Raw genomic sequence first — 27,792 nt, 5'->3', positions numbered from 1 at the left:
AATTTTATGCGGGAGAAAACCCGAATAACCAAAGACCTACATACAAACACCCGCGAAAACCTCAGAAAACGTGTATATATAGAAAATCAAGGAGTATATGAAATCCCATGCACCGCCTGCCCCACCACATACATTGGACAAACCAACAGAAGAATAAGTGCACGCATTGAAGAACACAAGAACTCATTCAAAAAAGAGGAACCAACTTCTTCCCTGGTCCAACACTTTAAAGTCACAGGACATGATATTGACTTTAAAAAGACCAGAACTATCGCCAAAACTGAACACTTTAACAACAGAATAATCAGAGAAGCCATTGAGATAGAAAAACGCCCACACAGCATGAACAAACGAGATGACACCTCCCGCCTACCAGCCATTTGGAAACCCGCCCTTATTGACAAACGAGTCCCTAACACGAGGAATGACACCAGACCCACACTCACAAGGTCCACACAGGATGTCACCACCGCACATCCACCCAGAAAGCAGACCCAAACCCACACTGATCATGAAGCACGACCAAGGACCAGAAGCCAGACCGCAGCTGCAACATTAGCCATTTCAAACCCCTCCAATCCATTCATGCAGCAGACTGACACCCACTATGAAGATGTAGCACGACCACAAAGCCAAACACAGCTATGCAGCTCACCAGCTCAAATCCCCCTGCAGCACAGACTAGACTGAGCACAACCAAGCCCCCACCAACACAGGACACACCCCCAGCCAATCAGAGCACAGAAAACCCCATCCAATCAGAGCACAGCCAAGCTCCCACCCAATCAGTTCAAACCCCACTAGCAGTTAAAAGGAAGAAACAGCTGCGATCACACATTGCTCCCAGAAGCACGGTTGAAGCCTGAAGATGACGAATGAGACTTCGTCAAACGTCGCCAAGACACTTCCAATTTTACACGGAGAAAACCCGAACAACCAAAGACCTATATATATATATATATATATATATATATATATATATATATATATATATATATATATATACATATATATATATATATATACACACACACACACACACACATACATACACACATACACACACACACACACACACACACACACACACACACACACTACATGGATCTAGCTGCGCACACAGTATTTTATTTTATGAGGTTTTCCAGAACTCTGAAACTGATTTGCGACTTTTATAGACAGTTTTTCAGAAGCACCCTTCTATCCACCCCACCCCACCCCACTCTCTCTTCAAAATGCTTTCTCCAGGCACAGATATATTTTTCCCCCCAAAACCAGAAATCTTAGAGGGATGGGTGGTCTATTCTTTTTCAAAGTGCCATCACAAAAATAGCATGAATATGCGCTTGCATTAAAAGAAGTGTATTATAATGGGGATCTTGGTTAATTGTATGATGCATTGTACCAACTATGTCCAGCATTCAAGAAATTGAAATCTGGATCCTAATGCAGTCAAGCCTCTTTAAAGATGCAAATTGGAGTCAAACACCGAAAACAGTAGGGTTCTCTTGATCCTTTCACAAAAGGTGCAAAGGACTAATCAGACTCCATTGCTAGGCTGGCCACGTTGTTTACAATAAACAGGAAGAGAGTTAGGCTGTAATTTCCCCACTTAATACTTGGACAAAAGCAATGGCTGGCAGCCTTCACATACTTAGAGTTGCAGCTCATCAAAACATTTCCTTCAAAAAAGTGAAAAAAGCATTAGTGGATTCTAGGCATGTTGAGGAACCCTATCTTTGGGCATTCATATAAAAGAATAGGTCCTGAACCCCACTTCTGGAGTAACTTGTGAATCAGGCAGGGTTGGGCCAGTGACAGATTCTGTACTTCTCCTAATACTGCAACACACCTCTTTGCATTGATCTCCATTAAATCTGTATTTAATGAATTAAATACAATTAAATTAAAAGTACACGAACCTGCAGAAAGGAATAGAGTGGGACGACGTGTAAAAAGATGAAAACTGGAGGGCTGCAGTCTCAGCTGTTCAGCCTGAACAGACAACATGGCCAAAGAGGAAAAATGGGTTTGGTCCCCACATCCCTGCCTTGTCAGGTGGCCTGGCAGTGGGTTTGTACATGTGTTGGTTGAACAGGGTGGCGGTGCTACATATTTAACAGGGTGAATCAATCAGAATGGAGCTGGATGGGACCTTGGAGGTTTTCTAGTCCAACCCCCTGCTCAAGCAGGAGACCCTATACCATTTCAGACAGATGGCTGTCCAGTCTTTTCTTAAGAACTTGCAGTGATGGAGCACTTACAATTTCTGGAGGCAACCCATTCCACTGGTTAATTGTTCTCACTGTTAGGAAGTTTCTCCTTAATACCAGGGTGTTTCTCTCCTTGATTATTTCCATGTAATCTTTCCATGGATCTTTCCATCCATTTGGAAAATAAGTTGACCCCCTATTCTTAGTGGCGGCCTCTCAAATACTGGAATACTGCTATCATGTCACCCCAGTCCTTTTTCCCCCTCTAGACTAGCCATACCCAATTTCTGCAACCGTTCTTCATATGCTTTTGTCTCCAGGCCTTTAATAATCTTAGTTGCTCTTCTTTGCACCTTTTCTAAATTCTCAACATTTTTTTATAACGTGGTGACCAAAACTGGTCCAGGTGTGGTCTTACTAAGGATTTATAAAGTGGCATTAATACTTTAAACAGTACCAAAACAATCTGGAACTGAACACACTCAAAACCGTAGAAATGGTGGTAGACTTTAGGAGAAACCCTTCCATACTTCCACCTCTCACAATACTAGACAACACAGTATCAATAGTAGAAACCTTCAAATTTCTAGGTTCTATCATATCGCAAGATCTAAAATGGACAGCTAACATCAAAAACATCATTTAAAAAGGACAACAAAGAATGTTCTTTCTGCGCCAACTCAGTAAGCTCAAACTGCCCAAGGAGCTGCTGATTCAGTTCTACCGAGGAATTATTGAGTCTGTCATTTGCACCTCTATAACTGTCTGGTTCGGTTCTGCAACCCAACAAGAAAAACACAGACTTCAGAGGATAATTAGAACTGCAGAAAAAATAATTGCTACCAAACTGCCTTCCATTGAAGACCTGTATACTGCACGAATCAAGAAAAGGGCCGTGAAAATATTTACAGACCCCTCGCATCCTGGACATAAACTGTTTCAACTACTACCCTCAAAACGACGCTATAGAGCACTGCACACCAGAAGAACTAGACACAAAACAGTTTTTTCCCGAAGGCCATCACTCTGCTAAACAAATAATTCCATCAATACTGTCAAACTATTTACTGAATCTGCACTACTATTAATCTTCTCATAGTTCCCATCACCAATCTCTTTCCACTTATGACTGTATGACTATAACTTGTTGCTGGCAATCCTTATGATTTATATTGATATACTGAGCATCAATTGTGTTGTAAATGTTGTACCTTGATGAACGTATCTTTTCTTTTATGTACACTGAGAGCATATGCACCAAGACAAATTCCTTGTGTGTCCAATCACACTTGGCCAATAAAAAATTCTATTCTATTATTCTGTGATTTTAATTACAGTGTAGGTTTGTAAACTCATAGAAATTACATACAAAAAAAGCAAATAACATCCAAGTTGTAATTAAATTAGAAGTCCAATATAGTACATGCCCTGAATTCCAAATAGAATCTCTTTCTTGTATATCTTCACCTTATTCCAAAACTTGTAAGACCTGAGACACAGAAAGCACTACAGCATTACATACAATAACCTTGTATTACTCTCTACTCTGTTGTTTTGAAGTACTAAATCACTGCAATGCCTAAGTACCCACCACAAGACTATATAACCAAGTAGACAGCAGTGGCTTTGTCTGCTCTAAAACAGAGAAATTATGGGTGTGAATGAAGCCTTGCTAAAATAAAATCTTTTAAAAATAAAAGGCTTTTTCTTATTTTCAGAGAGCAAATGTATTATTATTGTTCAAAATTGAGGTTTTTGATATAACAAATTACGTGTTTGCCTCTCCTGAAGTAAGTTACTTTGCTTTAAAAGGAAGACGAGATCATGAAGTTGCAGAAACAGAAAATATTTCCTTCTTTCATTCAGGCTCTTTGTCTGTGTCCATGGCTCTGCCATTAGGCAGTGTGGAGCAGCTGCTGCAAAAATTAAACAAATAACAAATATTTATGAGATTTACAGGCGGTCCCAATCTGTTATGACTTTGGCTTTACGATTGTACTTCTGAGAGACGGAGGTGAGGAACTTAAATCAAAATGCTTCTTGATTTTCTGCTTCAGGTGCCAAAATAACTTGAACAGCATACAGTATTAAAACAATTTGAAAAGAAGGGACTATAATTTAAATCTCTAACTTAATTCGCTTTGCAGAAAGTTCCACTAATGTATTGTTTCAGGTATGACAAAACTTAATGCTTCTTCTTCCTCCACTACTTTGCTGTGTAAGCTCCATTACTACTATCATAGTTCTGGTATGTTGGGGAAAAAAAGAGTAAATAATTTTTTGCCAGCTTTGTTGTTGGTATTTTTAAAAACAAAACAAAACCTGTAACTGCAAGTTTTCATTTTAAATTCTCAAATCATACCAGCCTCAAAATTACAAGGATAAAGAGTTGTTTACTCTGCTGTCCTAATGCAAGGCATGTTATCTTGGGAATAAGCATGAGTTTAAGAAAAGAATGATAAGATTTTAGGAGTAAAGATAATCAAAAGTGTATTTGCAGGTATGCAAATATTGATTGGCTAACATTCCCTCTCACTCCGATCCAATATTCTCTCTCCATCTCTCAGCTTCCTGATCTTGTGCAAGATGCCTAGAGACATTTATCATATGGGCATTCATTAACTCATTAAAAAAACTTAAATTTAAGGGCACAGTTTATTTTCTGCTAATATAACTTCAGTATGATCAACAATGTAAGCCCCTTTGCATCCCTTTGGAGCTTAAAGAACATGGAACATGTTAGTCTAGCAAGATGGCCAAATTTGAAAGCCAGCTCCTGTCCATGAGTGATTCATGTATTGGTGCTTGACAATTATTCAGCCTGGGGAATAGAATAGAATAGAATTTTTTTTTGGCCAAGTGTGATTGGACTTGGTGCATATGCTCTCAGTGTACATAAAAGAAAAGATACCTTCATCAAGGTAATATATGGCAAGTGGTTGTGTTTAACCTTGTGTCATCATGTTTTCTACACGAGTTTTCTACACTTTTGTTTCAATAAAAAGTCTAACCTGGCTCTAACACACAATAACAGAAGAATGCATTTAAAGAGCTGGTTGTCCACAAGAATGGTTTGTTAAATGTACTTAGGCATTTTATTCATGACATTCCAAGTAATCTTTTTGACTGAATCCCCATCAATGGATTTTCAATCACTCTAAGAAGGTCATATTGGGGAAAAAAATCTGTAATGTGAGTTCCTCCCTTAAAACAAAACACCCTAGAATTAAGTAGATTGTTATGGAATTAATTAAGAATAAAATTCTGACCTTGGAAACTCCATAAATTGTCACATTTATTGTTAGCATTGCCATTCAGAAGTAGAAGGATGTCTATAGCCACACATAGATTAATAATGCAGTAGAAATACTAGTCTTTATGAAAACCTGTATACTCCAGCTGTCTTCTGGGATAAGAGATGCCCTGAAGAGATGGTACAGATCACCTTGTTTCTGCTTTAACAGATTGACGCTTGGATCTGTCAAATCTGACAGAAGATTTTCCCCAGGCTACAGAATCTTTGAATAATGGTAAGATACCTAGGAAAATAGTACTTTCTTTGCAGTGTTCTATATCATTTGAAGAACTGAGATTTGACCATGGGCATACATATGATTAATCATTAATTATATTTTCCTTAGATACTACAACAAAGAGAAAACAAATAAAACAGAAGTCTTGTAAAAATTCATCATTCTCTCTCTTTGCTGAAATTCTCACAATAAGTTAAGAAAAATACCTGATAGATTGACAAAAAACCCAAGCATTTGGCTTTGTGATAAATCATCAGATAACACAAGAAAATGATTTTGATAAGTGTAGCAAAATATTTGCAAGGCCCAGTACAGCTTTAGCTACTGATCCTGTAATCAATAAATACATATGCTCCAACAGGGCCAGCTCCTAGGCACTATATCCATGATGGTGAACCTATGGCGCATGTGCCAGAGGTGGCACACAGCACCCTTTCTGTGGGCATGCGAACCATCGGTCCAGTTCAGCTCCGCCACACATGCGGCGCGCCTCCCACCAACCAGCTGTCTTTAGGTCTCCCCCAAACATGTGCGGGGAGTGGGGGGGGGACACACACTCATGTATGGGGGCGTGGTGCATGCAGGGGGCCATGTGTGCATGCGCAGGGGATGTGGCACATATAGGGGAGCTGCATGTGCATGTGTACAGGTTCGGGCATGCACACGTGCATTTGCACATGTACGCGCACGCATACTTTGGGCAGTCGGTCCAGAAAAGGTTAGCCATCACTGCACTATATCAAAGATCCCCAATCTTGGTCATTTGAAGATGTGTGGACTTCATTTCCCAAAAGGAGGGTGTATGGACTTCACTGTTGTGCCTCGTCCTCCCTCCTCTCCTCAGCTGGGCCCCTCCCGTCTCCTCCCGGGTCTGCTATCAGATTCGGAGTCTGATAATGAAGATGAACGGCCTGTCATGCCTCCAGCCCCCAGCCCTGGCCCCATGGCTGGACAGGATGTCAGGAATGAACAAAGAAACCTCATTCCTACAGCATGTGAGCAGGGAGCCAGCCACGTGCTGGAATTACCGGCAGCAGATCCAGCGGAAGAGAATTCACAGTGAGAGGATCCCCACTTCTGGAGATCTGAGAGGCGGCGTCAGCAGAAAGGAAGGGAGGGGCAGGCCTGGATATAGGCACCTCACAGCCTATATAAAGGACCAGCTTGAGTCAAGCAACTTTGAGTCAAGCAAAGTCTCATTTAGTTTGCTGAAGTCACAACTTGGATTCCTGCCTGCCCTGAGAAATCTGAAAGGAATTTGGCAAAGCTGCAGAGGCTTCGTGGCCACGCTTGATACGGACTTCCTAGACCTGGTCAGCGGAGGGGGAGTGGGACACGACATTCACCTTTTGGGAGATGAAATCCATACATCTTCAAGTGGCCCAGGTTGAGAAACAGTGCCCTATATGATTGAGACCCTGGGAACAGAGACCCTGCTTAAAACGTATTATAGGCTTTGACCAAAGCTCACAAAAGATACTGAGTGTACTGAGATATGTGCCCCAATCCTTCATGAAATTACATAAATATTTTATGTCATTCCTTCCAGAAGTAGCCAATTTGATTTTCATTAAGGCAATGTCAATGGCTTGGGACCTGGGTACTTACGGGACCGCCTGCTGTTACCTCATGCCTCCCACCGACCCGTACGCTTGCACAGAGAGGGCCTTCTCAGGGTGCCGTCCGCCAGACAATGTCGGCTGGCGGCCCCCAGGGGAAGAGCCTTCTCTGTGGGGGCCCCTACTCTTTGGAATGAACTTCCCCCTGGTTTACGTCAAATACCTGACCTTCGGACTTTTCGCCGCGAACTGAAAACATATCTGTTTGTTCGTGCGGGGCTTTCTTAAATTGTCTAGTTTTAAATTTTAAATTTCTTTTTAGTTTTAACTTGGGGTCTTTTAGATTTTTAACTATTTTAATTTCGGCCACACTGTATAATAAGTTTTTTAATTTATTTTTAACTGTACATTGTTTCTTTTTTACTTCGGCTGTACACCGCCCTGAGTCCTTCGGGAGAAGGGCAGTTTATAAATCTAATTAAATAAATAAATAAATAATAAATAAATAAAACAGTTTGCAGATAATTTGTGGACAAATCTTCCACATTCTAATAGCTCATGATGCAACTTGCCTCTGAAGAGGCGTCCAATGTATCTCTATCTTTAATCATGATTTGCTCCCTTCTATTGACATGAGATGTTTCAAATCTCAAATTCCAAAGAAAAGCTTGTATAGGCAAGCTTGTACACAAGGATTGTGGAGTAGATCCTGGACCCAAAAAGACAATGTCTCTACCATCATTTCTGGGAAACGGCTGCCATCTTAGAATGACCTGCTGGAGACCATGCTTACCTCCAAACTAAATTTCATTCCACCTGAATCAAATTTGAATCCTATTGAAAGCCCCACATTAATATAATGGGGAGAATAAAGGCATAAGTTTAGCACCCTCATATTTTGTTTTGCAGCTCCCTACAGGATGCATTATTTGGCATTTAGATGGAATTAATTAAATACAGGGAGGAGGATTACCTTGCATGCATTTAATAGTTTTTATCTTGCCTGAAATTAATAATTACTGTTCACTGGCAAGGACCTGAGTCATTTGACAGGTATACCTAAGATCTTGAGGTCTGAAATTGCACAAAAAGATAGTTTGAAAACTCCTGATTATTCTGGGAGATAAGAACTAACTGCAAGGCTGCTGTCCAGAATGAACATTTCATGTCACTCTACCGTTGCTGCACAATAGAGAAATAAACCTGTTCGTCTACATGATATATAGGTGTCATGTTCAATTATGTTGGTCCCTAATTGTATAATTCTTGTTTCTCTTTTTTTTTTTAAAGTGGGGGAGGATGCATCTTAAATGTGCCCATGATATCACGCCAAAAGAAACTTCTGTAATTGCTATACATCAGACAAGACAATTGGTTCCCCTAGTTCAGGATTATCCACTGTGGGAACACAACAGTTTTTTTTGGCTAAAGGTCACATTTGGGTGGTATGCTTGGGACTACAGGAATGGGGCTAGGACAAGGATCCCCATCCTCGGGCCATAGCCTGGTGGTACCAGTCCATGGCCTTTTGGGAACCAATCTGTGCAAGTGGCTAGCAAGAGTGTGAAGTTTCATTTGTGCATTTGTGGAGCTAGGTAGCATGCACAAAGCCATTTTACCTCCCTTCCTGCCGCTGCTGCTGCCAATCCAAAAAGCTAGAAAGGTTGGGGACAGCTGAGCTAGGACACAAACTAGAATTAAATAAAGGACAATTAAAAGTTAGGTCCTTTACCCATGACTATTTGCTGGTGCTTTTGGAAAGTCTTTGAGGGTTATACCCAAAACTATAAATGGTCATAAGGCCACAGGTTATACAATTTAGTCCTCCTGGTTTCTGAAAGGGCATTTCCCTCCCTTTCTTGATGATTTATAGATTAGGAACTTTTCCATATAAAGAACATGCTACATTTCTGAGACAATGGATGGAAGGAATCTATTCTAAAAGAAGTGACAGCTATTATTTTACAGTTCTCTGTTACTGATTTATCTTCCAGCTATTTAACATCATCAGTTTGCAGAATTCCATGTCATCATAACCCCCATTCCAAAAGCAGTTGTGTTTATTAATTGTGGGAACTATTTGCTTATAGCTTACTGGAGTAACCAGACTAAGGGCTCTAATGTCACAGGGCCTATTCTAGCTTCCTAGATTCACCAAAAAAAAAAAAAAAACCACACCAAAAAAACAACAACAACCAAAGAACAATTCACTAAATTCCATACTGGTAGTAAAGATGCTAACATATTTTTTTTTGCTATGTGGCCTTCTACAGGACCTGCTAAATACGATTTTACTTCTTTAAAGGACCCAGCTATAACAAAAGGAAGAAGTTGTCCTAAAAAAGCAAGCATTCTCATAAATGTGATGGTTTGATTCCTAAAGGCATGAACAATGAAGTCTCCGTTGAGTCAATTTTGGAAGAAGAAAGCAAGCAGAAAGCATTGACAATGATCTACTTGGCAATTGGCAAGAAAAGTCTCTTTTCATTTAGTATGAGGACAAAGTCTAAAAATCCCCTACCGCCTTGCATCTGAATCATCAAGTATTCAAAATTACAATCATATTAGTATTATGGCTACTTTAATACAAACATATGCATATTTCCTAGAAAGTGTTTGTATATTCAATTCACCATATATTAATGTATATTAATATTAATATATTAATGTAGAAACATGGTGGCTCAGTGGCTAAGATACTGAGCTTGCTGATCAAAAGGTTGGCAGTTAAGCAGTTTGAATCCCTAGTGCCGTGTAACAGGTGAGCTCCTGTTGGACTCCTGTTCAATAATTGAATCCAAGTTGCAAGGAATACTAGGGAGAAGAGGTTCTTAGGGAAAGATGTTATGTATTTCACTTCTATACAGGAGGAGAGGAAAAATACTATGTGGCTGCTTTGTGAAAATTGTACTGAACTGCTGTGGTACTTTCACCCTTTGTTTACAGAAGAGATTGGCAGAAGAAACGCACATAGTATAGTGATTCCAACTTGGCTTCAATGCATGGTTTTATTGAATCATATTATACCTCACGGTGACATATTCATTTCATCAAACTCAACAGAAAACATGTTCATTACCTTTCTATTTAGAGCAACACCATCTTCACAATCTAGCACTGCACAATCAACATTGAGAGTTGGGATCTTCTGTATCTTTCTTACATCATCCGCAGGCACATAGAGAACGGCTCTCCGGGGTATGTAGTTGCAAGGAGGTGTCACATGATAATGAACCCTGGGACAAGCTACAGGTAGGAGGGAAGTGGTCCTGTAAAAAAGAGTTTTCCAGTTATTGATTTATATGGAATATATCGCTGCTCGCCCTACAGAATCCCAAAGCAGTTCATAATAATACTAAAGACCAACAATTATTCACAATAAAAAACAGAGCTCAAAACAATATTTGGAAAGCAAACATTGACATGGAGGGAGGGTCTTTAACAGCAGAAGGGGAAAAAAAGTGGGGTTAAAAATGCATCGGGGTTGGAGGCTAGTTGGCTGCCAGTATTAAGCAAGTTTTCTTCTTAAATGGCTAGAGTGCTTGCTTTATTTAGTGATAAAGCTTAAATCACATTATTTAATTACTTTTTAAAGAACATTTCATAAGACTGGCAATCTTACAAAATCTTACAAAAATTAAACCAAAGGCTTGGTCAGTTGAGCATTCTATTCCTTCAGCAGTCAACTAGACTAGCCTTGTGCTGCGACCGTAACAATCTGAAACTGAACACACTAAAAACTGTAGAAATGGTGGTAGACTTTAGGAGAAACCCTTCCATACTTCCACCTCTCGCAATACTTGACAACACAGTATCAGCAGTAGAAACCTTCAAATTTCTAGGTTCTATCATATCGCGAGATCTAAAATGGACAGTTAACATCAAAAACATCATCAAAAAAGGACAACAAAGACTGTTCTTTCTGCACCAACTCAGAAAGCTCAAACTGCCCAAGGTGCTACAGATCCAGTTCTACAGAGGAATTATTGAGTCTATCATTTGCACCTCTATAATGGTCTGGTTCGGTTCTGCAACCCAAGAAGAAAGACACAGACTTCAGAGGATAATTAGAACTGTAGAAAAAATAATTGCTACCAAACTGCCTTCCATTGAGGACCTGTATACTGCACGAATCAAGAAGAGAGCCGTGAAAATATTTACAGATTCCTCACATCCTGGACATAAAATGTTTCAACTCCTACCATCAAAACGACGCTACAGAGCATTGCACACCAGAACAACTAGACACAAGAACAGTTTTTTCTCGAAGGCCATCACTCTGCTAAACAAATAATTCTCTCAACACTGTCAAACTATTTACTAAATCTACACTACTATTAATCTTCTCATCGTTTTCATCACCAATCTCTTTCCACTTATGACTGTATGACTGTAACTTTTTGTTGCTATCATTAAGGGTTAAATTGCAACCTATGACCATCATTTGTGTTGTAAATTTTTACCTTTGATGTATTTTTTTCTTTTCTTTTTTCTTTTCTTTTATGTACACTGAGAGCATATGCACCAAAACAAATTCCTTATGTGTCCAATCACACTTGGCCAATAAATTCTATTCTAGGTGTCTCTGAAATTTCCACCAGAGAATTCCTTCTTGGCCATGCCTTCGAAAGGATCCTTTTCTCACTACCAGACATAGTACCTACATATCTTTTGCTCTGGGAAGTTGCCCATCTTCCTTCTAAAGCTATAAAACAGATGTCCCTCCTGCTGAGTGATTTCAAGTTACTTCATACTTTACCCTTCTTCAATCTACAGCCAAAATGTCTGATGTAATTGGAAAAAAAATTGAAAATAACAAGATCTGTGGTAACACTGGCTTGGAAACTTATAATGTGCAATTTGGACAATAGGTTGATCAGAGCTAATTCCTAGAAGTGAAAGAAAAATTATAGGTAGAGCTGCTATCACTCCCTCGGTTCCTATTTTTTAAAATAGAATTTTTTATTAAGAATTTTAATTGCAGTAGCAAAAACTAATGCAAACTAAAGTTAAAAAAGAAAAGAGAATGGAAAGAAAGAATAAAATGTACAAGAAAAGAAAAAAGAAAAGGAGAGAACATAATAAAAAAGAAAAGAAATATATAAGGAAGTGATTTCCAACCTTCATTACAAAAACTATCCAAGAATGACCTTGGAATATATATTTAATAAAAATGAATAAATTTAGTAAGTCTTCATCTCCTATAAGGTTAAACAGATACCTCTTCATTCCCTAGCCCATCCATAATCTATAAGCAAATCCATAAAACATCACCTTTACAATTCTGGTGTCAGCAAAAAGTCCATAAGGGATTGCCAGAACATTAAAAAGAAATTGCAGTTAATTTTTAATTTAATCCAAAATTGTTGTAGGATTTGATTTCTCTTTACTTCTTCGTTTCCCAGCACTCAAACTGAAAGTGATTCCACTTCCTAGCACTCAAACTGAAAATGATTTTCTAAAAGAAAACCACTGCCCTGGAACACATGTGGGTGATTTCCCATCTTCTCCTTATCCAGAAAGTTCCCAAGGAACTGGCCTATTTACCAGTACCTTGGTCTTTGCTGTGGTTGTCGGCTCTACTTTCACCAAAAGCCCAACTCCTTACTTGTTTTTGGCTGTGCTTCAAAGACTAAATAGGATTGAATAGGTGACCTCAGAAAACAGAAGAGCTGTAGTCTAGATTCAGAAGTTGAAAACAATCCTAGAAGAAGACAATAGCAAATCTTATATATATATATATATATATATATATATATATATATATATATATATATATATATATATATATATATATATAGGGTTTTCTCCGTGTAAAATTGGAAGTGTCTTGGCGGCGTTTGACGAAGTCTCATTCGTCATCTTCAGGCTTCAGCCGTGCTTCTGGGAGCAATCACACATTCTGGCTGCGATCACACATTGCTCCCAGAAGCACGAAGCTGAAGCCTGAAGATGACGAATGAGACTTCGTCGAAACGTCGCCAAGACACTTCCAATTTTACACGGGAGAAAACCCGAACAACCAAAGACCTACATATGTGTATATATATATATATATATAAATAAAATGGCCAAGAAAACTACATGGACATATTAATAAAGGCATCAGGAGTTGAGCTTAATTAAAAGGATATTATTTAAAATTTTATATTTGTTTTTGTTTACTGAATTGGATTCTTTTGGATTTCTTATGAATTTGATTATAACAGAAGTGGATCATAGGATTGCTTAACTTTTCTCCCTACAGATCCCATTTCTGCAATGAATGCTCCACCCCCTTCCTCCCACTCTTCAGGTTAAATATTCTCTCTATATTTTGGTCACACAAGTGGGAGAACAGTTGAAGTGGGACAGGATTTTGATAGCAGATGTTTCCAAATTAAAGCTGTGAAAATCCTTCAAATGAAAGATGGTTAAGATTCACATCTCTTCAATTGATTAAGTCATGATTTTTCTGGGTTTCTACAGCCTCTCCATTCATAAGCTACTTCTGGCTGTTTAAATGTACATGTCCTTGAGCAAAAGCCCCTGTCTTCAGATCATTAAAACAGCCAGGTCTTTTTCCAAGGCTTGTAGGCTTCTTTAAAGCAGGGGTCTCCAACCTTGGCAACTTTAAGACTTGTGGACTTCAACTCCCAGAAAAGCTGGCTGTGGAACTCTGGGAGTTGAAGTCTACAAGCCTTAAAGTTGCCAAGGTTGGAGACCCCTGCTCTAAAGGTGATCCTACTTACACATGAAGAGACAGCAGTACAAAGCAGATGTGCTTGTCAGGAAGACAATTAGGTTGAAAAATTGAATTTAAATTTAGGTTGAAATAATTATTTAGTTCTGTTTAAAGTAATCTAGTCCCTAGTTGCAGGATACAGCAAAGGATTCCCCCCCCCTCCCGTAAATGTGAGACTAACTCTAATCACACTGTCATATAGCTTTTAATTTTTTCTGCCATCTTGAAGTTCTCACGCTTTTAGATAAAATGCAAAAGAACCACAACTGCATCAAATTTCCAAGTCATAGGGAATAGTTTCTTCTCATTTGTATTTCTAACCACCCATCTCTGTTGTCTTGGAGGTCCTCAGGAAGTCTTATTCTTGAATTCCAAATCACTATCTGAGCTGTTTCCTGTCATTCAATTATGTGATAAGAGTTGCATCTATGAGGACTATATTAATGTCAATGAGGACAGCATTCTAACGTACCAAATATTCTCCAGAATGACTTCTACAACCTATAGCAATCATTCAAATTAAGCACATTTGCTGATTTTGAATAATGTGTACCCTTGGCGTTAGTGCCATCCCTCCCTCTTGCTTGGAGAGATTTTACAGATAACGATGGTATGATTTTTGAAATGACAAAATCCCATTAAATATCTTCTCTCGTGAAAAGAATGACATTCTCCATAAACAACTGGAGCTTGAACAAATACAGCTGGCTCTACAAATGAATGAATAAAATAAAAACCCAAATGTACTTTTCCTTGTTCATTGATACAGCTGCAAAACATGTGGGTTGTTCTTGCAATCCCAGTTATTGATGTAACATTTTACATCATTCGACTGTTTTTCACCGCATTAGCAATAATGAATGGCTAAAATAGCCCAGATCATATATTGCATATACATTTGTCCCCATGCACATTTCAATTTACTTCTGGGGATAATGTTTGTTAATTGTACTTCTTTTGTACCCTGGTGGAGGAGGGGGAAAAAGCTTCTTATTCCTAAAGGGGCTAAGTGTTCTCTTCTTTCCCTTTGTTCACACAAGGAGCTAAAGTCACTTCAAGAGGCACTTAATCCCATCATCCATGGTTACAATTGCCTTATAGCTTTAGTCAAAAAGAACCTGAAGTAAATGCAGCTATATTGTATAATTAAAAGAAATTCAGGTGGTTATTTGCCTGAGGCATATTCTTGGTACTAATACATAAAATGGCACTCCAGGGATCCTAAATACTGTAGTGTTTTAAACCTCATCAGTAACAGTATCATATAGATCAAGAGGAGGAAAATGCAGAGAGAGAGAGAGAGAGAAAGGGAGAGAAAAAGAAGAAGAAAAGAGGGGTGTCCGAAGAGCCTACCCCACCCCACCCGTCTCCTAGTGTGTATTGTAAAGCAAAAGAATAGAGGAGAGTGTTCTACTGTTTGAAGTGACAAGAACTTACAAACATCTATATGAAAGGGAAATAAAAATATCAAGAACAGCAGAGAAGCTGATATTTTAAAGAAGACTTCAGTCACTTCCAATAATCAGAAACTAACATCAAGATGAATCATCCCTTTTATTTAGAATATGATGTTTGTTTGTTTTTACTTTTGGAATAAAGTAGCTATTATCATACGAAAAATGCAGAAAAACATCTCTTCTTGTCTAAAGAATTATTGCTGTTCTTCTAAATTTACTCCTAATCCTGAAAGAGATTTTCTTAAATACTGTTCCACTACTTTTAACAGCTAATTTCAAGGCCATAAATGGCTGGAGTTCAAATTAATGCATCACATAATTCACACTTTCAGAAGTTGATTCAGGTAAGTGCAGGAAAAGTAAATTAAGCTGAATGGCAATCATGCCAGTCTAGACATCCAACACAACCTGTACATTGATTTTTTAAAAATTAAATGTTTACCATGATATTTAAGAAAAATCACAAATAGCTGAATGTGCAATATTTGGATTGCTTGATAGATCCACAAATCTAAGAGGTTTTAAACTTTTAAAGAAGTAGAACTTTGGAAACAAAAATTTCTATTCTTCATATAAGCTCCAATTTTAATCACATGTAAGTTTGTATAAAGATTCACACTAAAAAAGGTGGTGGAGAAACCCAGGTTGAGCCTACCGTAAGTCAAATCAGCACTAAGGACAGTGTCTCTATTTCAAGCTGTCTCCATTCAAATTACAAGGCTCTTGGGAAAATACTCAGTGTGAACAGCTCACACTAGAAGAGTGAAAAGAACTAACAATACTGTTTAAATAATCAAATGAATGACATCAGGTCTTGGCTCTCAAAGGAACTAGAGACTAGAGTAGGTAGCTGAGCAACTGCCTGCTAGAAAAGCCAAAAGAAGGAGGAGGGGGAGAGAGGGATGATATACAATCAATTGATAAAGTGGATTATATCATACCTGAGAATAGCATTTGAAATGTCTGCATTAGACATTCATGGACACCATATTCTTAAATAGGTATATAACAAAGCAGGAGAATGCCTACACTGAAAAGTAATTGTATTAATTCATCAAAGACATCATCTAATCTTATTAATATTTTGTGGCATTATTGCAACCTCTCTATTGCATTTTAATTTAAATTTTCTGATTTAAAAGGACATTTAATTACACATACATTTGTTCAGAGTGATCTTTCAAGTATTTCTTCTCTTAATGCCATAGTAAAATCAATTCAAAATAAATGCCAGAGAGGAAAAAGAATATTTTCAAAGTCCTATATGAACACAAAAATCAAAATGTAATTGATACATTTCTAAGAGAATATGGCTCAAGAATTGAATAATGAACTATTATTACAGATAAATAGGCTCATTCTATCAAACGAGCATTAACACACCTGGCTTTTCATTAATTCATTAAATAGGTTATCATTATAATTTTTACTTTGATTGCCAATATTAAGAACTTGTCCATATTTAGTAAATGCAAGTTATGTTTGCTTAAAATAAAAATAGAATATAAATAAACATGTAACCATGATTATCATAAAACAAACATTTTAATATATGAGATATCCTAGAGAGCACGTTGAATTAATTGTATTCCAAATATGTATACATTTCTGTCTGGTATTTATGAAAAACCACTTTACATAGATTTCTATAGTGCTCTTTTTACTTAATTAAGTTCATACTTCATCCCTGTTGTTTTTAAAATATTTTATCCATTAATTAACTGATTTCGGATAAACTGAGATATATTTTTAAATCTGTTGAATTTCTCTTAAGAAAGGGATGAAAATATTGCCCCTGTTTTCTAAGACTGAAGCAATAGTGGTTCTTTATTTAGATCCAGTGAAGACTTATTATGTATTATTTTAGTTCTGTTGTTCATAATTGCTTTAAATGGACTTTTTAAAATTGCATTATTTTAACTCTGAATTAAGAGGCACTTTTAGTTCAAATGTGCTTTCAAATAATTTTCTGCTGGTTCATCACCATTTTTGGTTTATTTTCTATGATTTCATTCCATTTTTAGAGTAATTGCTGCTGCAGCATAATTGGGACATGATTCTTATCCTTATTTTTCTCACTAAAGACCTAGAATGCAGACAATTGCTTTTTCAAAACAACCCAAAACTGGACTGTTCAATTTGCTCAAGATAAAATCAGCTAAATTAAGCTCAGCATGAGAAGAAATATTTTATGTTTAATATTAATTTAAGGTTGATGTACAAATGAAATTATAATTGTAAAAACATCTGCAAACACTGAATAACAAAGCATCAAGTATAAATAATCAGGAGAAATAGGCTCTGTGTGGATTAGATCCAAGCTACCTTATATTTAGAGTATAAATCCATCAAAATAACTGATCTGATGCAATTAGTTTGATTTCAGTTAAATTTAGTCTTGTGTGAAGCTAGACACTGTGGCTTATAAAGCATGGTTTATCTTAATAAGTTAAATAAACCATATGGGCTTACTTAATAAACCATAGTTAAAAAGCCACACTTTAATGTGATATATGAATTTATGTTCTAAGTTTCACTAAGCCTGGTTCCAAATTGAACTAAAGCCAGCCTATGTCTTCTTGCTCACCATCAGAATCGAAAGAAATCAGATCAAGACAACAAAACTTTTATATCAAAGGACTAAATTTTAGTGGAACTATTAAAATACAAGAATATGGAATCATGGTTTTATATTTATCTATATCTGGGGAATTGGGTCGGACAATGACTCAACAGTTAAGTAGCTGAGCTTCTTGGCTGGAAAACTGACAGCCCAGTTTTGAGACCTGAGCACTGCATGACAGGATGAGCTTCCATTCTTGCCTCAGCTCCTGCCAACCTAAGAGTTCAAAAGCATGCAAATGCAAGTAGATAAATAGGTACCACTTTGGTAGGAAGGTAACAGTGTTCATTGCACTTCAGCGTATAGTCATGCTGGCCACATGACTATGGAAATGTCTTTAGACAATGCTGGTTCCCTCGGCTAAGAAACTGTCAGCTCTGCCATCTTCAGCCGCTTCTGAGCTTTGCTGGCATCCAGCCATAAATGGAGGTGGGGAGAAGAAGGAATTTGGAGAAGTGTGGGCAGGAGGAAAGAAAAAGGATGTAAGGGGCTGGGGTGGGAAAGTCATTGAAAAGGAACCAGAAGTGTCAAACTGGAATTATCCAGCCATCCAAGGATGCTTAGCCTAGGAAAGAATGTGAAACCTCTTTGAGCCATGTCTGACATCAAAGTGGTTCCCCAAACACCACACCAGTGTGCTATTGGACACTGTTGATCTATTGGTCAAGGGGGAAGGCCAGGGAAAGGGGAAATCTGTAACATCTGCACAGGAATATTCAGATCTAGCCTTGCTTTTGCTGCAACCACTAATCCTTAGTAAAAGAACCTAGCACTTCAACCAAATGGAGTCGAGGGTCTTTCTTTCCTAGGAACCTAGTTGGGGCAGGTCTGACATAAACAGAGATGAACACCACCATCTAGAGTTGGACTGACTGGACAGAGGAAACCTTTACCTTTACACCTACAACTATTCAATCACCTACAACTATTCAATTACACTTGTTAGGAATGCTTAATAATAATAATAATATCAGAGTTGGAAGGGACCTTGGAGGTCTTCTAGTCCAACCCCCTGCCCAGGCAGAAAACCCTACAACATTTCAGACAAATGGCTATCCAACATTTTCTTAAAAATTTCCAGTGTTGGAGCATTTACAACTTCTGCAGGCAAGTTGTTCCACTGATTAATTGTTCTAACTGTCAGGAAATTTCTCCTTAGTTCTAGGTTGCTTCTCTCCTTGATTAGTTTCCACCCATTGCTTCTTGTTCTACCCTCAGGTGCTTTGGAGAATAGCTTGACTCCCTCTTCTTTGTGGCAACCCCTGAGATATTGGAACACTGCTATCATGTCTCCCCTAGTTCTTATTTTCATTAAACTAGGCATACCGAGTTTTTGCAACCGTTCTTCATATGTTTTAGCCTCCAGTCCCCAATCATCTTTGTTGCTCTTCTCTGCACTCTTTCTAGAGTCTCAACATCCTTTTTACATCGTGGCAACCAAAACTGAATGCAATATTCCAAGTGTGGCCTTACCAAGGCATTATAAAGTGGTATTAACACTTCACGTGATCTTGATTGATCTGTTTATGCAGCCCAGAATTGTGTTGGCTTTTTTGGCAGCTGCTGCACACTGCTGGCTCATATCTAAATGGTTGTCCACTAAGGACTCCAAGATCCCTCTCACAGTTGCTACTATTGAGCAAGGTACCACATATCCGGTACCTGTGCATTTTGTTTTTTTGGCCTAAATGTAGAACCTTACTTTTTTCACTGTTGAATTTCATTTTGTTAGATAGTGCCCAATGTTCAAGTCTGTCAAGATCTTTCTGTATCTTGAGCCTATCTTCTGGAGTGTTGGCTATTCCTGCCAGCTTGGTGTCATCTGCAAATTTTATGAGTTCCCCATCTATCCCCTCGTCCAAGTCATTGATGAAGATGTTGAAGAGTACTGGGCCTAAAACAGAGCCTTGGGGTACTCCACTGCATATTTCCCTCCATGTGGATGTAGTTCCGTTGAGGACTACACGTTGAGTGCGGTTGATCAGCCAGTTACGAATCCATCTAGTGGTGGTGCTGTCTAACCCACATTTTTCTACTTTATCTAGTAGTAGGTTATGGTCTACTTATCTTCGCGTTCTATGGCAAATCCCACTTCTCTCTCTCTCTCTCTCCCTCTCCCTCTCTCTCTCTCTCTCTCTCTCTCTCTCCCTCCCTCTCCCTCTCTCCCTCCCTCTCTCCTTCCCTCTCCTTAAATGATACTGTGCAGCATTAAGAACTCAAAATTCCAGTTAGACTAGTAGTGAGGCACTGAGAACCTAAATGGTATCATCATCATCATCATTATCATCCATTTTCAATCCTTCAGAAATACCATGTAACAGCTTTTCTCAACTCAGATGATGCACCTGAGAAAATAAGATCTTGCAATCAGTATTCAGCATTTACAATTCAGTCTACACCGATTTAAGCAATGGTAAACCTGTAACAGAGCCTAACAGCCTTTTAAAAAAGTATTTTCCAAGCTAAGAGCTTGTACTTATGCTCTCTACTTTGGGATTTATGCTAACACTAAGCTTAAACATAGCTTTGTCAGTTTAAGAGTCAATCATAAATATAAATGCCTCCTGATTTTTTTTTAAAAAAAGCTTAATGAGCAAATTAAAAATTCTCCCTGTGCTTTTAATCCAGAGTAGACGAATAAATACTGTTTCTGTGCACAATTATTTTTAAAATAAAACTAAACAGTTAAAAAGGCCAACCTGCTCCCAGAAGCCATTTTGTGTATCAGCTTACAAAGTACACGCGTGTGCACACAGTAGGAGTTTCTTATCTATCTTTCACAGGTGCCATTAACTTATATGGCTGTGATTGCCGCCAGCCACATCCATTTGGGCAACAGAGCAATACAGTAAAACCATTTGAAACTTGAAACTTAAGAACCCAAAGGTGTGCTGTTCTCAGCAGGTCTCGGTTTCCTGGAATCCTCTATCTTTCCCTTTGAAAAACTTTAATCTAGGGGGAGAATTTCAACATCAGCATCTTCCAGCACCACAGGTGCCTTGTTTATTTATTGGTTCATTTGTTTGTTTGTTTATTATTTCATATTTTTTTTTACAGGCAGATCTGCAAAGCCAACCTTCTCTCCTGCACAAGGTTTCACAGAGGCTGGGAGTCAAGAAGGCAGAGACGAGTATATTACACTGAAGATACAACTATTTGGCCCATGAAAATTGTGAAAAGATCTGCTCTTCGCTCTCCAGGGCAGAGGGGCATTTCAGGCAGTCGCTGTCAATCCCTGCGTGGGCAAAGGGTGGCAATGGCTAACAGGTGAATAAGGGGCACAAAAAACACAAGGTGACTGGCAGCTATTCAACCCCAATCTCCCTACTGAGCACCCCCACCCCCACCCCGTATATCTGAAGTCCTTGGAAACAAAATCTATGATTTCAGCAGGGAAGTAAATTCCAGGGCCTCAAGCAAACAAACAGAGTGGCTTCAGGGGGCTTTGGGATGAAGTTTTTGAAATGAACAGCTCAGGTTGTTGATATGTGAAAGAACTGCCAAAGAGCTTTCTGATAAGGCCTGGAGAATATGGAGTTGTGGAAGACCCACCTATCATTGGATTGCCACACATTTTCATCAGGCTTAAAGCCAAGGAATCAAAGAAGCTCTTTTATTCAGGTCAATATTGTCTACTATGATCGAAACTGCAGCCTAATTCCAGGAAAATTCACTGGAACTTCCATCATGGAAAGCATCTGTCCTTACTAGAATATTTATTTATTTTTATGACATATATTTTTCCTTTTTATCCATAGGTACTGAACAGTTTTCCTAACACAATGCTCAATTCTTAGATTCCTGGCCATTGTGATCAGGATTTTAAATGTTTGCGGTAATTATGCAAAAGCTTAAGAGAAAGGAAGTATAGACAATCTGGTGTCTGCAATAGAGAGCAAAATCCAGCTGCTCCCCAGACCAGTCACCATTTACTGCTCCGAGTCCCAACTGGCAGGAGACGAAGGCTGCTTTTATTTATTTATTTATTTAAATTTTTATACCGCCCTTCTCCCGAAGGACTCAGGGCGGTGTACAGCCAAGGTTAAAACAATAAAATATACAAAATTAAAATATCAATTAAAATACATATTCAATAATGGCCAAATTAAAACCGTCAAATTGACCCAGACTAAAATACCCCATATAAAATTACTAAAAATTAAAAATTTGAAAATTTAAAAATCAAGCACCACCGGCTGGGCAAATATACTAAGGCAGAATGCTGATGCTGCACAAGTGCAAGTAGTGCTTCGTCCCACAGCTTCCAGACATCGCAATTGCTGCTTTGGCCCGCTTGCGCCACAGCTTCTCCACCAGGGTGGACTGGCAAAAATATGAAGATTTCTCCATGGACCACCAAAATTTTCTTGCGGACCACCAGTGGTCCATGGACCACCAGTTGGTGACCATTGTACTAGAGGTTATCAGTGAGGAAAGAAATTCTTTTCTGATTCTCTCTCTCTCTCCCTCCCTCTCCCCTCTCTCTTCTATTTTTCCCCAAAAATAATCTATATTTTTTTCTTACTAACTAGAGGATACCAGTGAAGAAAGAAGGGTTGTCCTTGGAGCAATTTCAGCAGAAAATCTTCTAATGCTTGACTGAAGGAAAAATAACTTGAAAATATAATATGCTATTTAAATGTGCCTTTATGGTTTGTGAAAAGGAACAGCTGTTATTGTCTTAGCTACTATTATGAAAAGATTGAAACATGTATGAATACACCCCCCCCACACACACACAGAGGTTCTTATTTATAAGTTGTTCTTCAGAAAAGAAGAAACAATTCTCTCAGAAGTTAAAACAGACATTCAATTCTTCATTTGCACTGATGCTACAAGTTTTCTCTAACTTCCACAAAAGGATTATCAAACTTGATAAACCAATTTTGAGTACTTTTTGGCATGAGCGTAAATTCCTCTCATAATGAGAGACATTTTTTTTTTACTGTTAATGATTGAATGCTATGTTCCAATTCCTCAGTTGGTACAGATGCTGAACCCCAAGTATCTCACTGCTGAGGGATTTGGTCTCACTTCATCTGTGATTATGATATTATTTTTCTCATGTGCAGTATATATTACTAATTGTCTACTGTTCACGATTATTACTATTCATAAAATATTAATTTTATTTCTAAAACATGGTAATGTACCTATTGTCAGGAACAGGCAATTATGGAAGCAACAAACCAGTTGAATGTAGCATCGCTATCTAGGAATCTGGGATCTGCTTCTCCCAAAGACCTTTAGATGAAATCAAAGTCAGCATGCATAGTAATGATGATTAATGGGGAAAAATATACTGCACACTTTATATTGTGAAGACAGTAGAGACAGCAATGATCTTTTGTATGAAAGAAGATGACAAATAGCAAATACGCTTCAAAGCTCAAGCATGTAATCTACTATTTGAAAAAAAAGGCTTAGCTTGCATCTCAGGTGACATAAACCTTTACTATTTAGATTTTAATCTAAAACACGGAATATTCATTTTAATTTATTCTCACTTTTACCGATAGTGTGGATTTACTAATCAGGAACAGTTTTCAATACAGGTAGTTCTTGACTTACAAGAGTTCACTTAGTGACCATTCAAAGTTACAATGGCACTGAAAAAAGTGACTTATGACTGTTTTTCACACTTACAACCATTGCAACATCCCCACGGTCAGATGAACAAAATTTGGACTTTTGGCAACTGGTTCATATTTATAACATCACCTTCTGACAAGCATAGTCAACAGGAAAGCCAGATTCACTTAACAACCATGTTACTCACTTAACAACTGTAATGATTCACTTCGGTTCTGCAACCCAACAAGACAAACACAGACTTCAGAGGATAATTAGAACTGCAGAAAAAATAATTGCTACCAACCTGCCTTCCATTGAGGACCTGTATACTGCACGAATCAAGAAGAGGGCCGTGAAAATATTTACAGATCCCTCGCATCCTGGACATAAACTGTTTCAACTCCTACCCTCAAAACGACGCTATAGAGCACTGCACACCAGAACAACTAGACACAAGAACAGTTTTTTCCCAAAGGCCATCACTCTGCTAAACAAATAATTCCCTCAACACTGTCAGACTATTTACTGAATCTGCACTACTATTAATCGTTTCATAGTTCCCATCACCAATCTCTTCCCACTTATGACTGTATGACTATAACTTGTTGCTGGCAATCCTTATGATTTATATTGATATATTGATCATCAATTGTGTTGTAAATGTTGTACCTTGATGAACGTATCTTTTCTTTTATGTACACTGAGAGCATATGCACCAAGACAAATTCCTTGTGTGTCCAATCACACTTGGCCAATAAAATTCTATTCTATTCTATTCTATTCTATTCTGTTCTTAATAACTGTGGCAAGAAAGGTCATAAAAGGAGCAAAACTCACTTAACGAATGTTTCACTTAGCAACATAAATTATGGGTTCCATTGTGGTTGTAAATTGAGGACTACCTGTACTACAGAGTTGTTTTGTTAGGCCAGTTAGAGGACTATACGAATAAATAGGAGTATTAGAAATTTATTTTGAGGCATTTCTATTCTGCTTTCCTAGATCATAAAGCATAATTATCACTTGTCTTCCATGACAAAATAAAAGGAAATAAGAAAATATTATCAACTGTACAGTATATATTACTAATTGTCTACTGTTCACGATTATTACTATTCATAAAATATTAATTTTATTTCTAAAACATGGTAATGTACCTAAATTGATTTTCAAAAATGTGGAAGTGGAACCAAATATCCCATGTAATTGGTATGTAGAAAGATGTAAATATGAATCCCATCCAAAATAATCTCAATTTTTACATGGTCGCAATAACTATTACAATTTGAGTAATCGTCTCCAAGGTAATTGAAGACTGAAATGGACTACAGTTCTTTTCAAGCCTTTTTTGAATGTGTGTTTGAACTTCAAAGTGGGTGGAAGTTGCCTCGATCTTTATAACTTCCACATATTCAGAGGATGTCTGGAAGGGATCTGGGCATGTGCTTGCTTGTATATGAGCATTAGTCTCTGTGAACTGGGGCTCTGAGCAAACAAAGCCTTTTGCTGAATGCATGAAAGTCACTGGTAAAATGGCTAAATGTTCACCCCTCATCTATTATGCACTTTCAAGTTCTCACAAGTTCAGGTGAATATCTGAAGGTTTATGAAACTTTACTTAAATGTCCTGCAAAAGTGGTCTTTGCCTCCTACCATGAGATGTGGTTGAATGGCCAGTACCTGTCCATTCATCCGGATCTAGAAGCCCCACAGGACCTTTGCCAGGCTCTTCTCCAAGACTTACTATGGAATTTCCCATTTGGACTTGAGAGGGCCCACACACTGTTCAGATGCTTCCGCATACAATGCCAGCTACTTGGTTGCATCACTCAGTAAATGCTGCCTGCATCTTACAATCCTGTGTTGAACTGCCTTTGAGGCCCCTCCACATAGTCTGCACTTCAGCTCCTGTCTAGTGTGGTAGACTTTTGTTTCTATGGATCTGGTGCAGTGGTGGGTTGCTCCCGGTTCAGTCCGGTTCTATAAAACTGGTAGTAAAACCGACAGGAGGGTCCACCCATCTGCCACGACGTCATCATGGGTGTTCATGTGGCCTCATTGCGAACCGGTAGTAAAGGTAAGTAGAACCCACCCCTGATCTGGTGCTTAGTGCCTGTTCTTCTGCTGCTATGATCAGTGTCTCAGGACTATTTTTAGTCCAGCTCTTTCAAGTCACTGGTAGGATTTCCTAATCTTTTAAAGGATAAGTTCAGAAAATATTGGTTATACACAATGAAGACATTTTCAAATTTAGTAGATAGATGCAAAGTGCTCCATACACAGGGATGTGTCATCTGCCCTCAGTATTAATTGAAGAACACTCATAGTGTATGTAAATAGACCCATTATATACATGGCTAATAAATGCAAAATATATGAGAATAAACCAAATGCAAACACAAGTTATATTAACTTCTAAAATACCTGTATTATTTTATATAAATACTAGGGTCATTTTTCCCAATGTTTCATACATTATTTGTTGTATAGTACCTTGATTTGCATTTTTATATGACCTATGATCTATGACTTATTATTTGCTGTTTATATGTATACTGAGAGCTTATGTCCCAGAGATAAATTCCTTGTGTGTCCAATCACACTCGGCCAATAAAGTATTCTGTTCTGTTCTGTTCTGTTCTGCATATGACTTCTACTCTTACATTCTTTGAGTTGCTATCTATTTCTATCTCCAATGGATATAGCAGTTTCTTACAGCTAGATAATTATTTTCAGTTAATCCTTTAAAATCCTAGTTCCAATTCTTCAGCCACCCTATGACCGCTAAGGATTAGGACACAGATTACTTTCTCTCACCATTATCTTGGCTCAGCTGACCCTTGACAGTTTAGATTAGCAACTGCAATGTTATATACAACACAAAAGGACTTATTTCTAAATATGTAGGGTGATACCACTAAGTGTTTTTTCCTTTAATTAATATTACCCCGATAATATACAATGGCTTAGTTCTAACATGTTTTATTTGACTTTATTTGACTAATAACTTTATGTTTAGAGATGTCTGATATACAGATAGTCCTCAACCTACGACCACAATTGAGCCCAAAATTTTATGCTGCTAAGTGAGACATTTGTTAAGTGAGTTTTGCCCATTTTATGACCTTTCTTGCCACAGTTGTTAAGTGAATAACACTGTTGTTAAGCGAATCTAATTTCACCATTGACTTTGCTTGATAGACGGCCACAAAAGCTGATCACATAACTCCAGGAACTGCAACTATCATAAATATGAACCCATTGCTAAGCTTCTGAATTTGATGCTTGGGAATGCTGCAACGGTCATAAGTGTAAAAATTGGTCAAAGTCATTTTTTCAGCACCTTTGTAACTTCCAACTGTCACTAAACTAACGGTTGTAAGTCGAAGACTACCTGTAATAGCATTCTAAATGTTTGGTCCAGGGGTGAAATCCAAATTTTTTTACTATCAGTTCTGTGGGCGTGGCTTGGTGAGTGTGCCAGGGAAAGGATACTGCAAAATCTCCATTCCCACCCCACTCCAGGGGAAGGATATTGCAAAATCTCCATTCCCACCCCATTCTGGGACCAGCCAGAGATGGTATTTGCCAGTTCTCCAAACTGCTCAAAATTTCCACTACCGGTTCCCCAGAACCTGTCAGAACCTGCTGGATTTCACCCCTGGTTTGGTCTCATCATTGAATCCAAATGTGACTGAGTCTAAAGCAGGGGTCTCCAACCTTGGCAACTTTAAGACTTGTGGACTTCAATTCCCAGAGTTCCTCAGCCAGCTTTGCTTTGCTGGCTGAAGAACTCTAGGAGTTGAAGTCCACAAGTCTTAAAGTTGCCAAGGTTGGAGACTCCTGGTCTAAAGGATACCCGGAATGGACAAACCACCTGCTTATTTTATTTATTTATTTTTTAGTTATTTATTTATTTATTTATTTTATTAAATTTTTATACCGCCCTTCTCCCGAAAGACTCAGGGCGGTGTACAGCCAAAGATAAAACACGAAATATATACAATTAAAACATTTAAAACATATCAAATTACAAAAAGGCTGATAATTAAAAAATTTAGTTTTAAAATTTTAGAAATATTAATAAAACCCCGAATTAAAATTTAACA

The 27,792-nt window shown here is 38.1% G+C and overlaps 1 protein-coding gene across 3 annotated transcripts in view; it reads right to left on the bottom strand.

Moving 5' to 3' along the window:
• CLYBL (citramalyl-CoA lyase) overlaps positions 1 to 27,792 on the bottom strand; it is a 199,994-nt gene that overhangs the window by 71,821 nt on the left and 100,381 nt on the right. For all 3 annotated transcript variants that reach the window (XM_058185739.1, XM_058185740.1, XM_058185738.1), the window contains exon 2: positions 10,385 to 10,574. In XM_058185739.1, the coding sequence (XP_058041722.1) occupies positions 10,385 to 10,574 (190 nt within the window). The remainder of the gene's footprint in view (positions 1 to 10,384; positions 10,575 to 27,792) is intronic.

The sequence above is a fragment of the Ahaetulla prasina genome, chromosome 5 (assembly GCF_028640845.1).
Source record: "Ahaetulla prasina isolate Xishuangbanna chromosome 5, ASM2864084v1, whole genome shotgun sequence".
Taxonomy (NCBI): Eukaryota; Metazoa; Chordata; class Lepidosauria; order Squamata; family Colubridae; genus Ahaetulla; species Ahaetulla prasina.
This window is presented reverse-complemented; position numbering and strand designations above follow the sequence as displayed.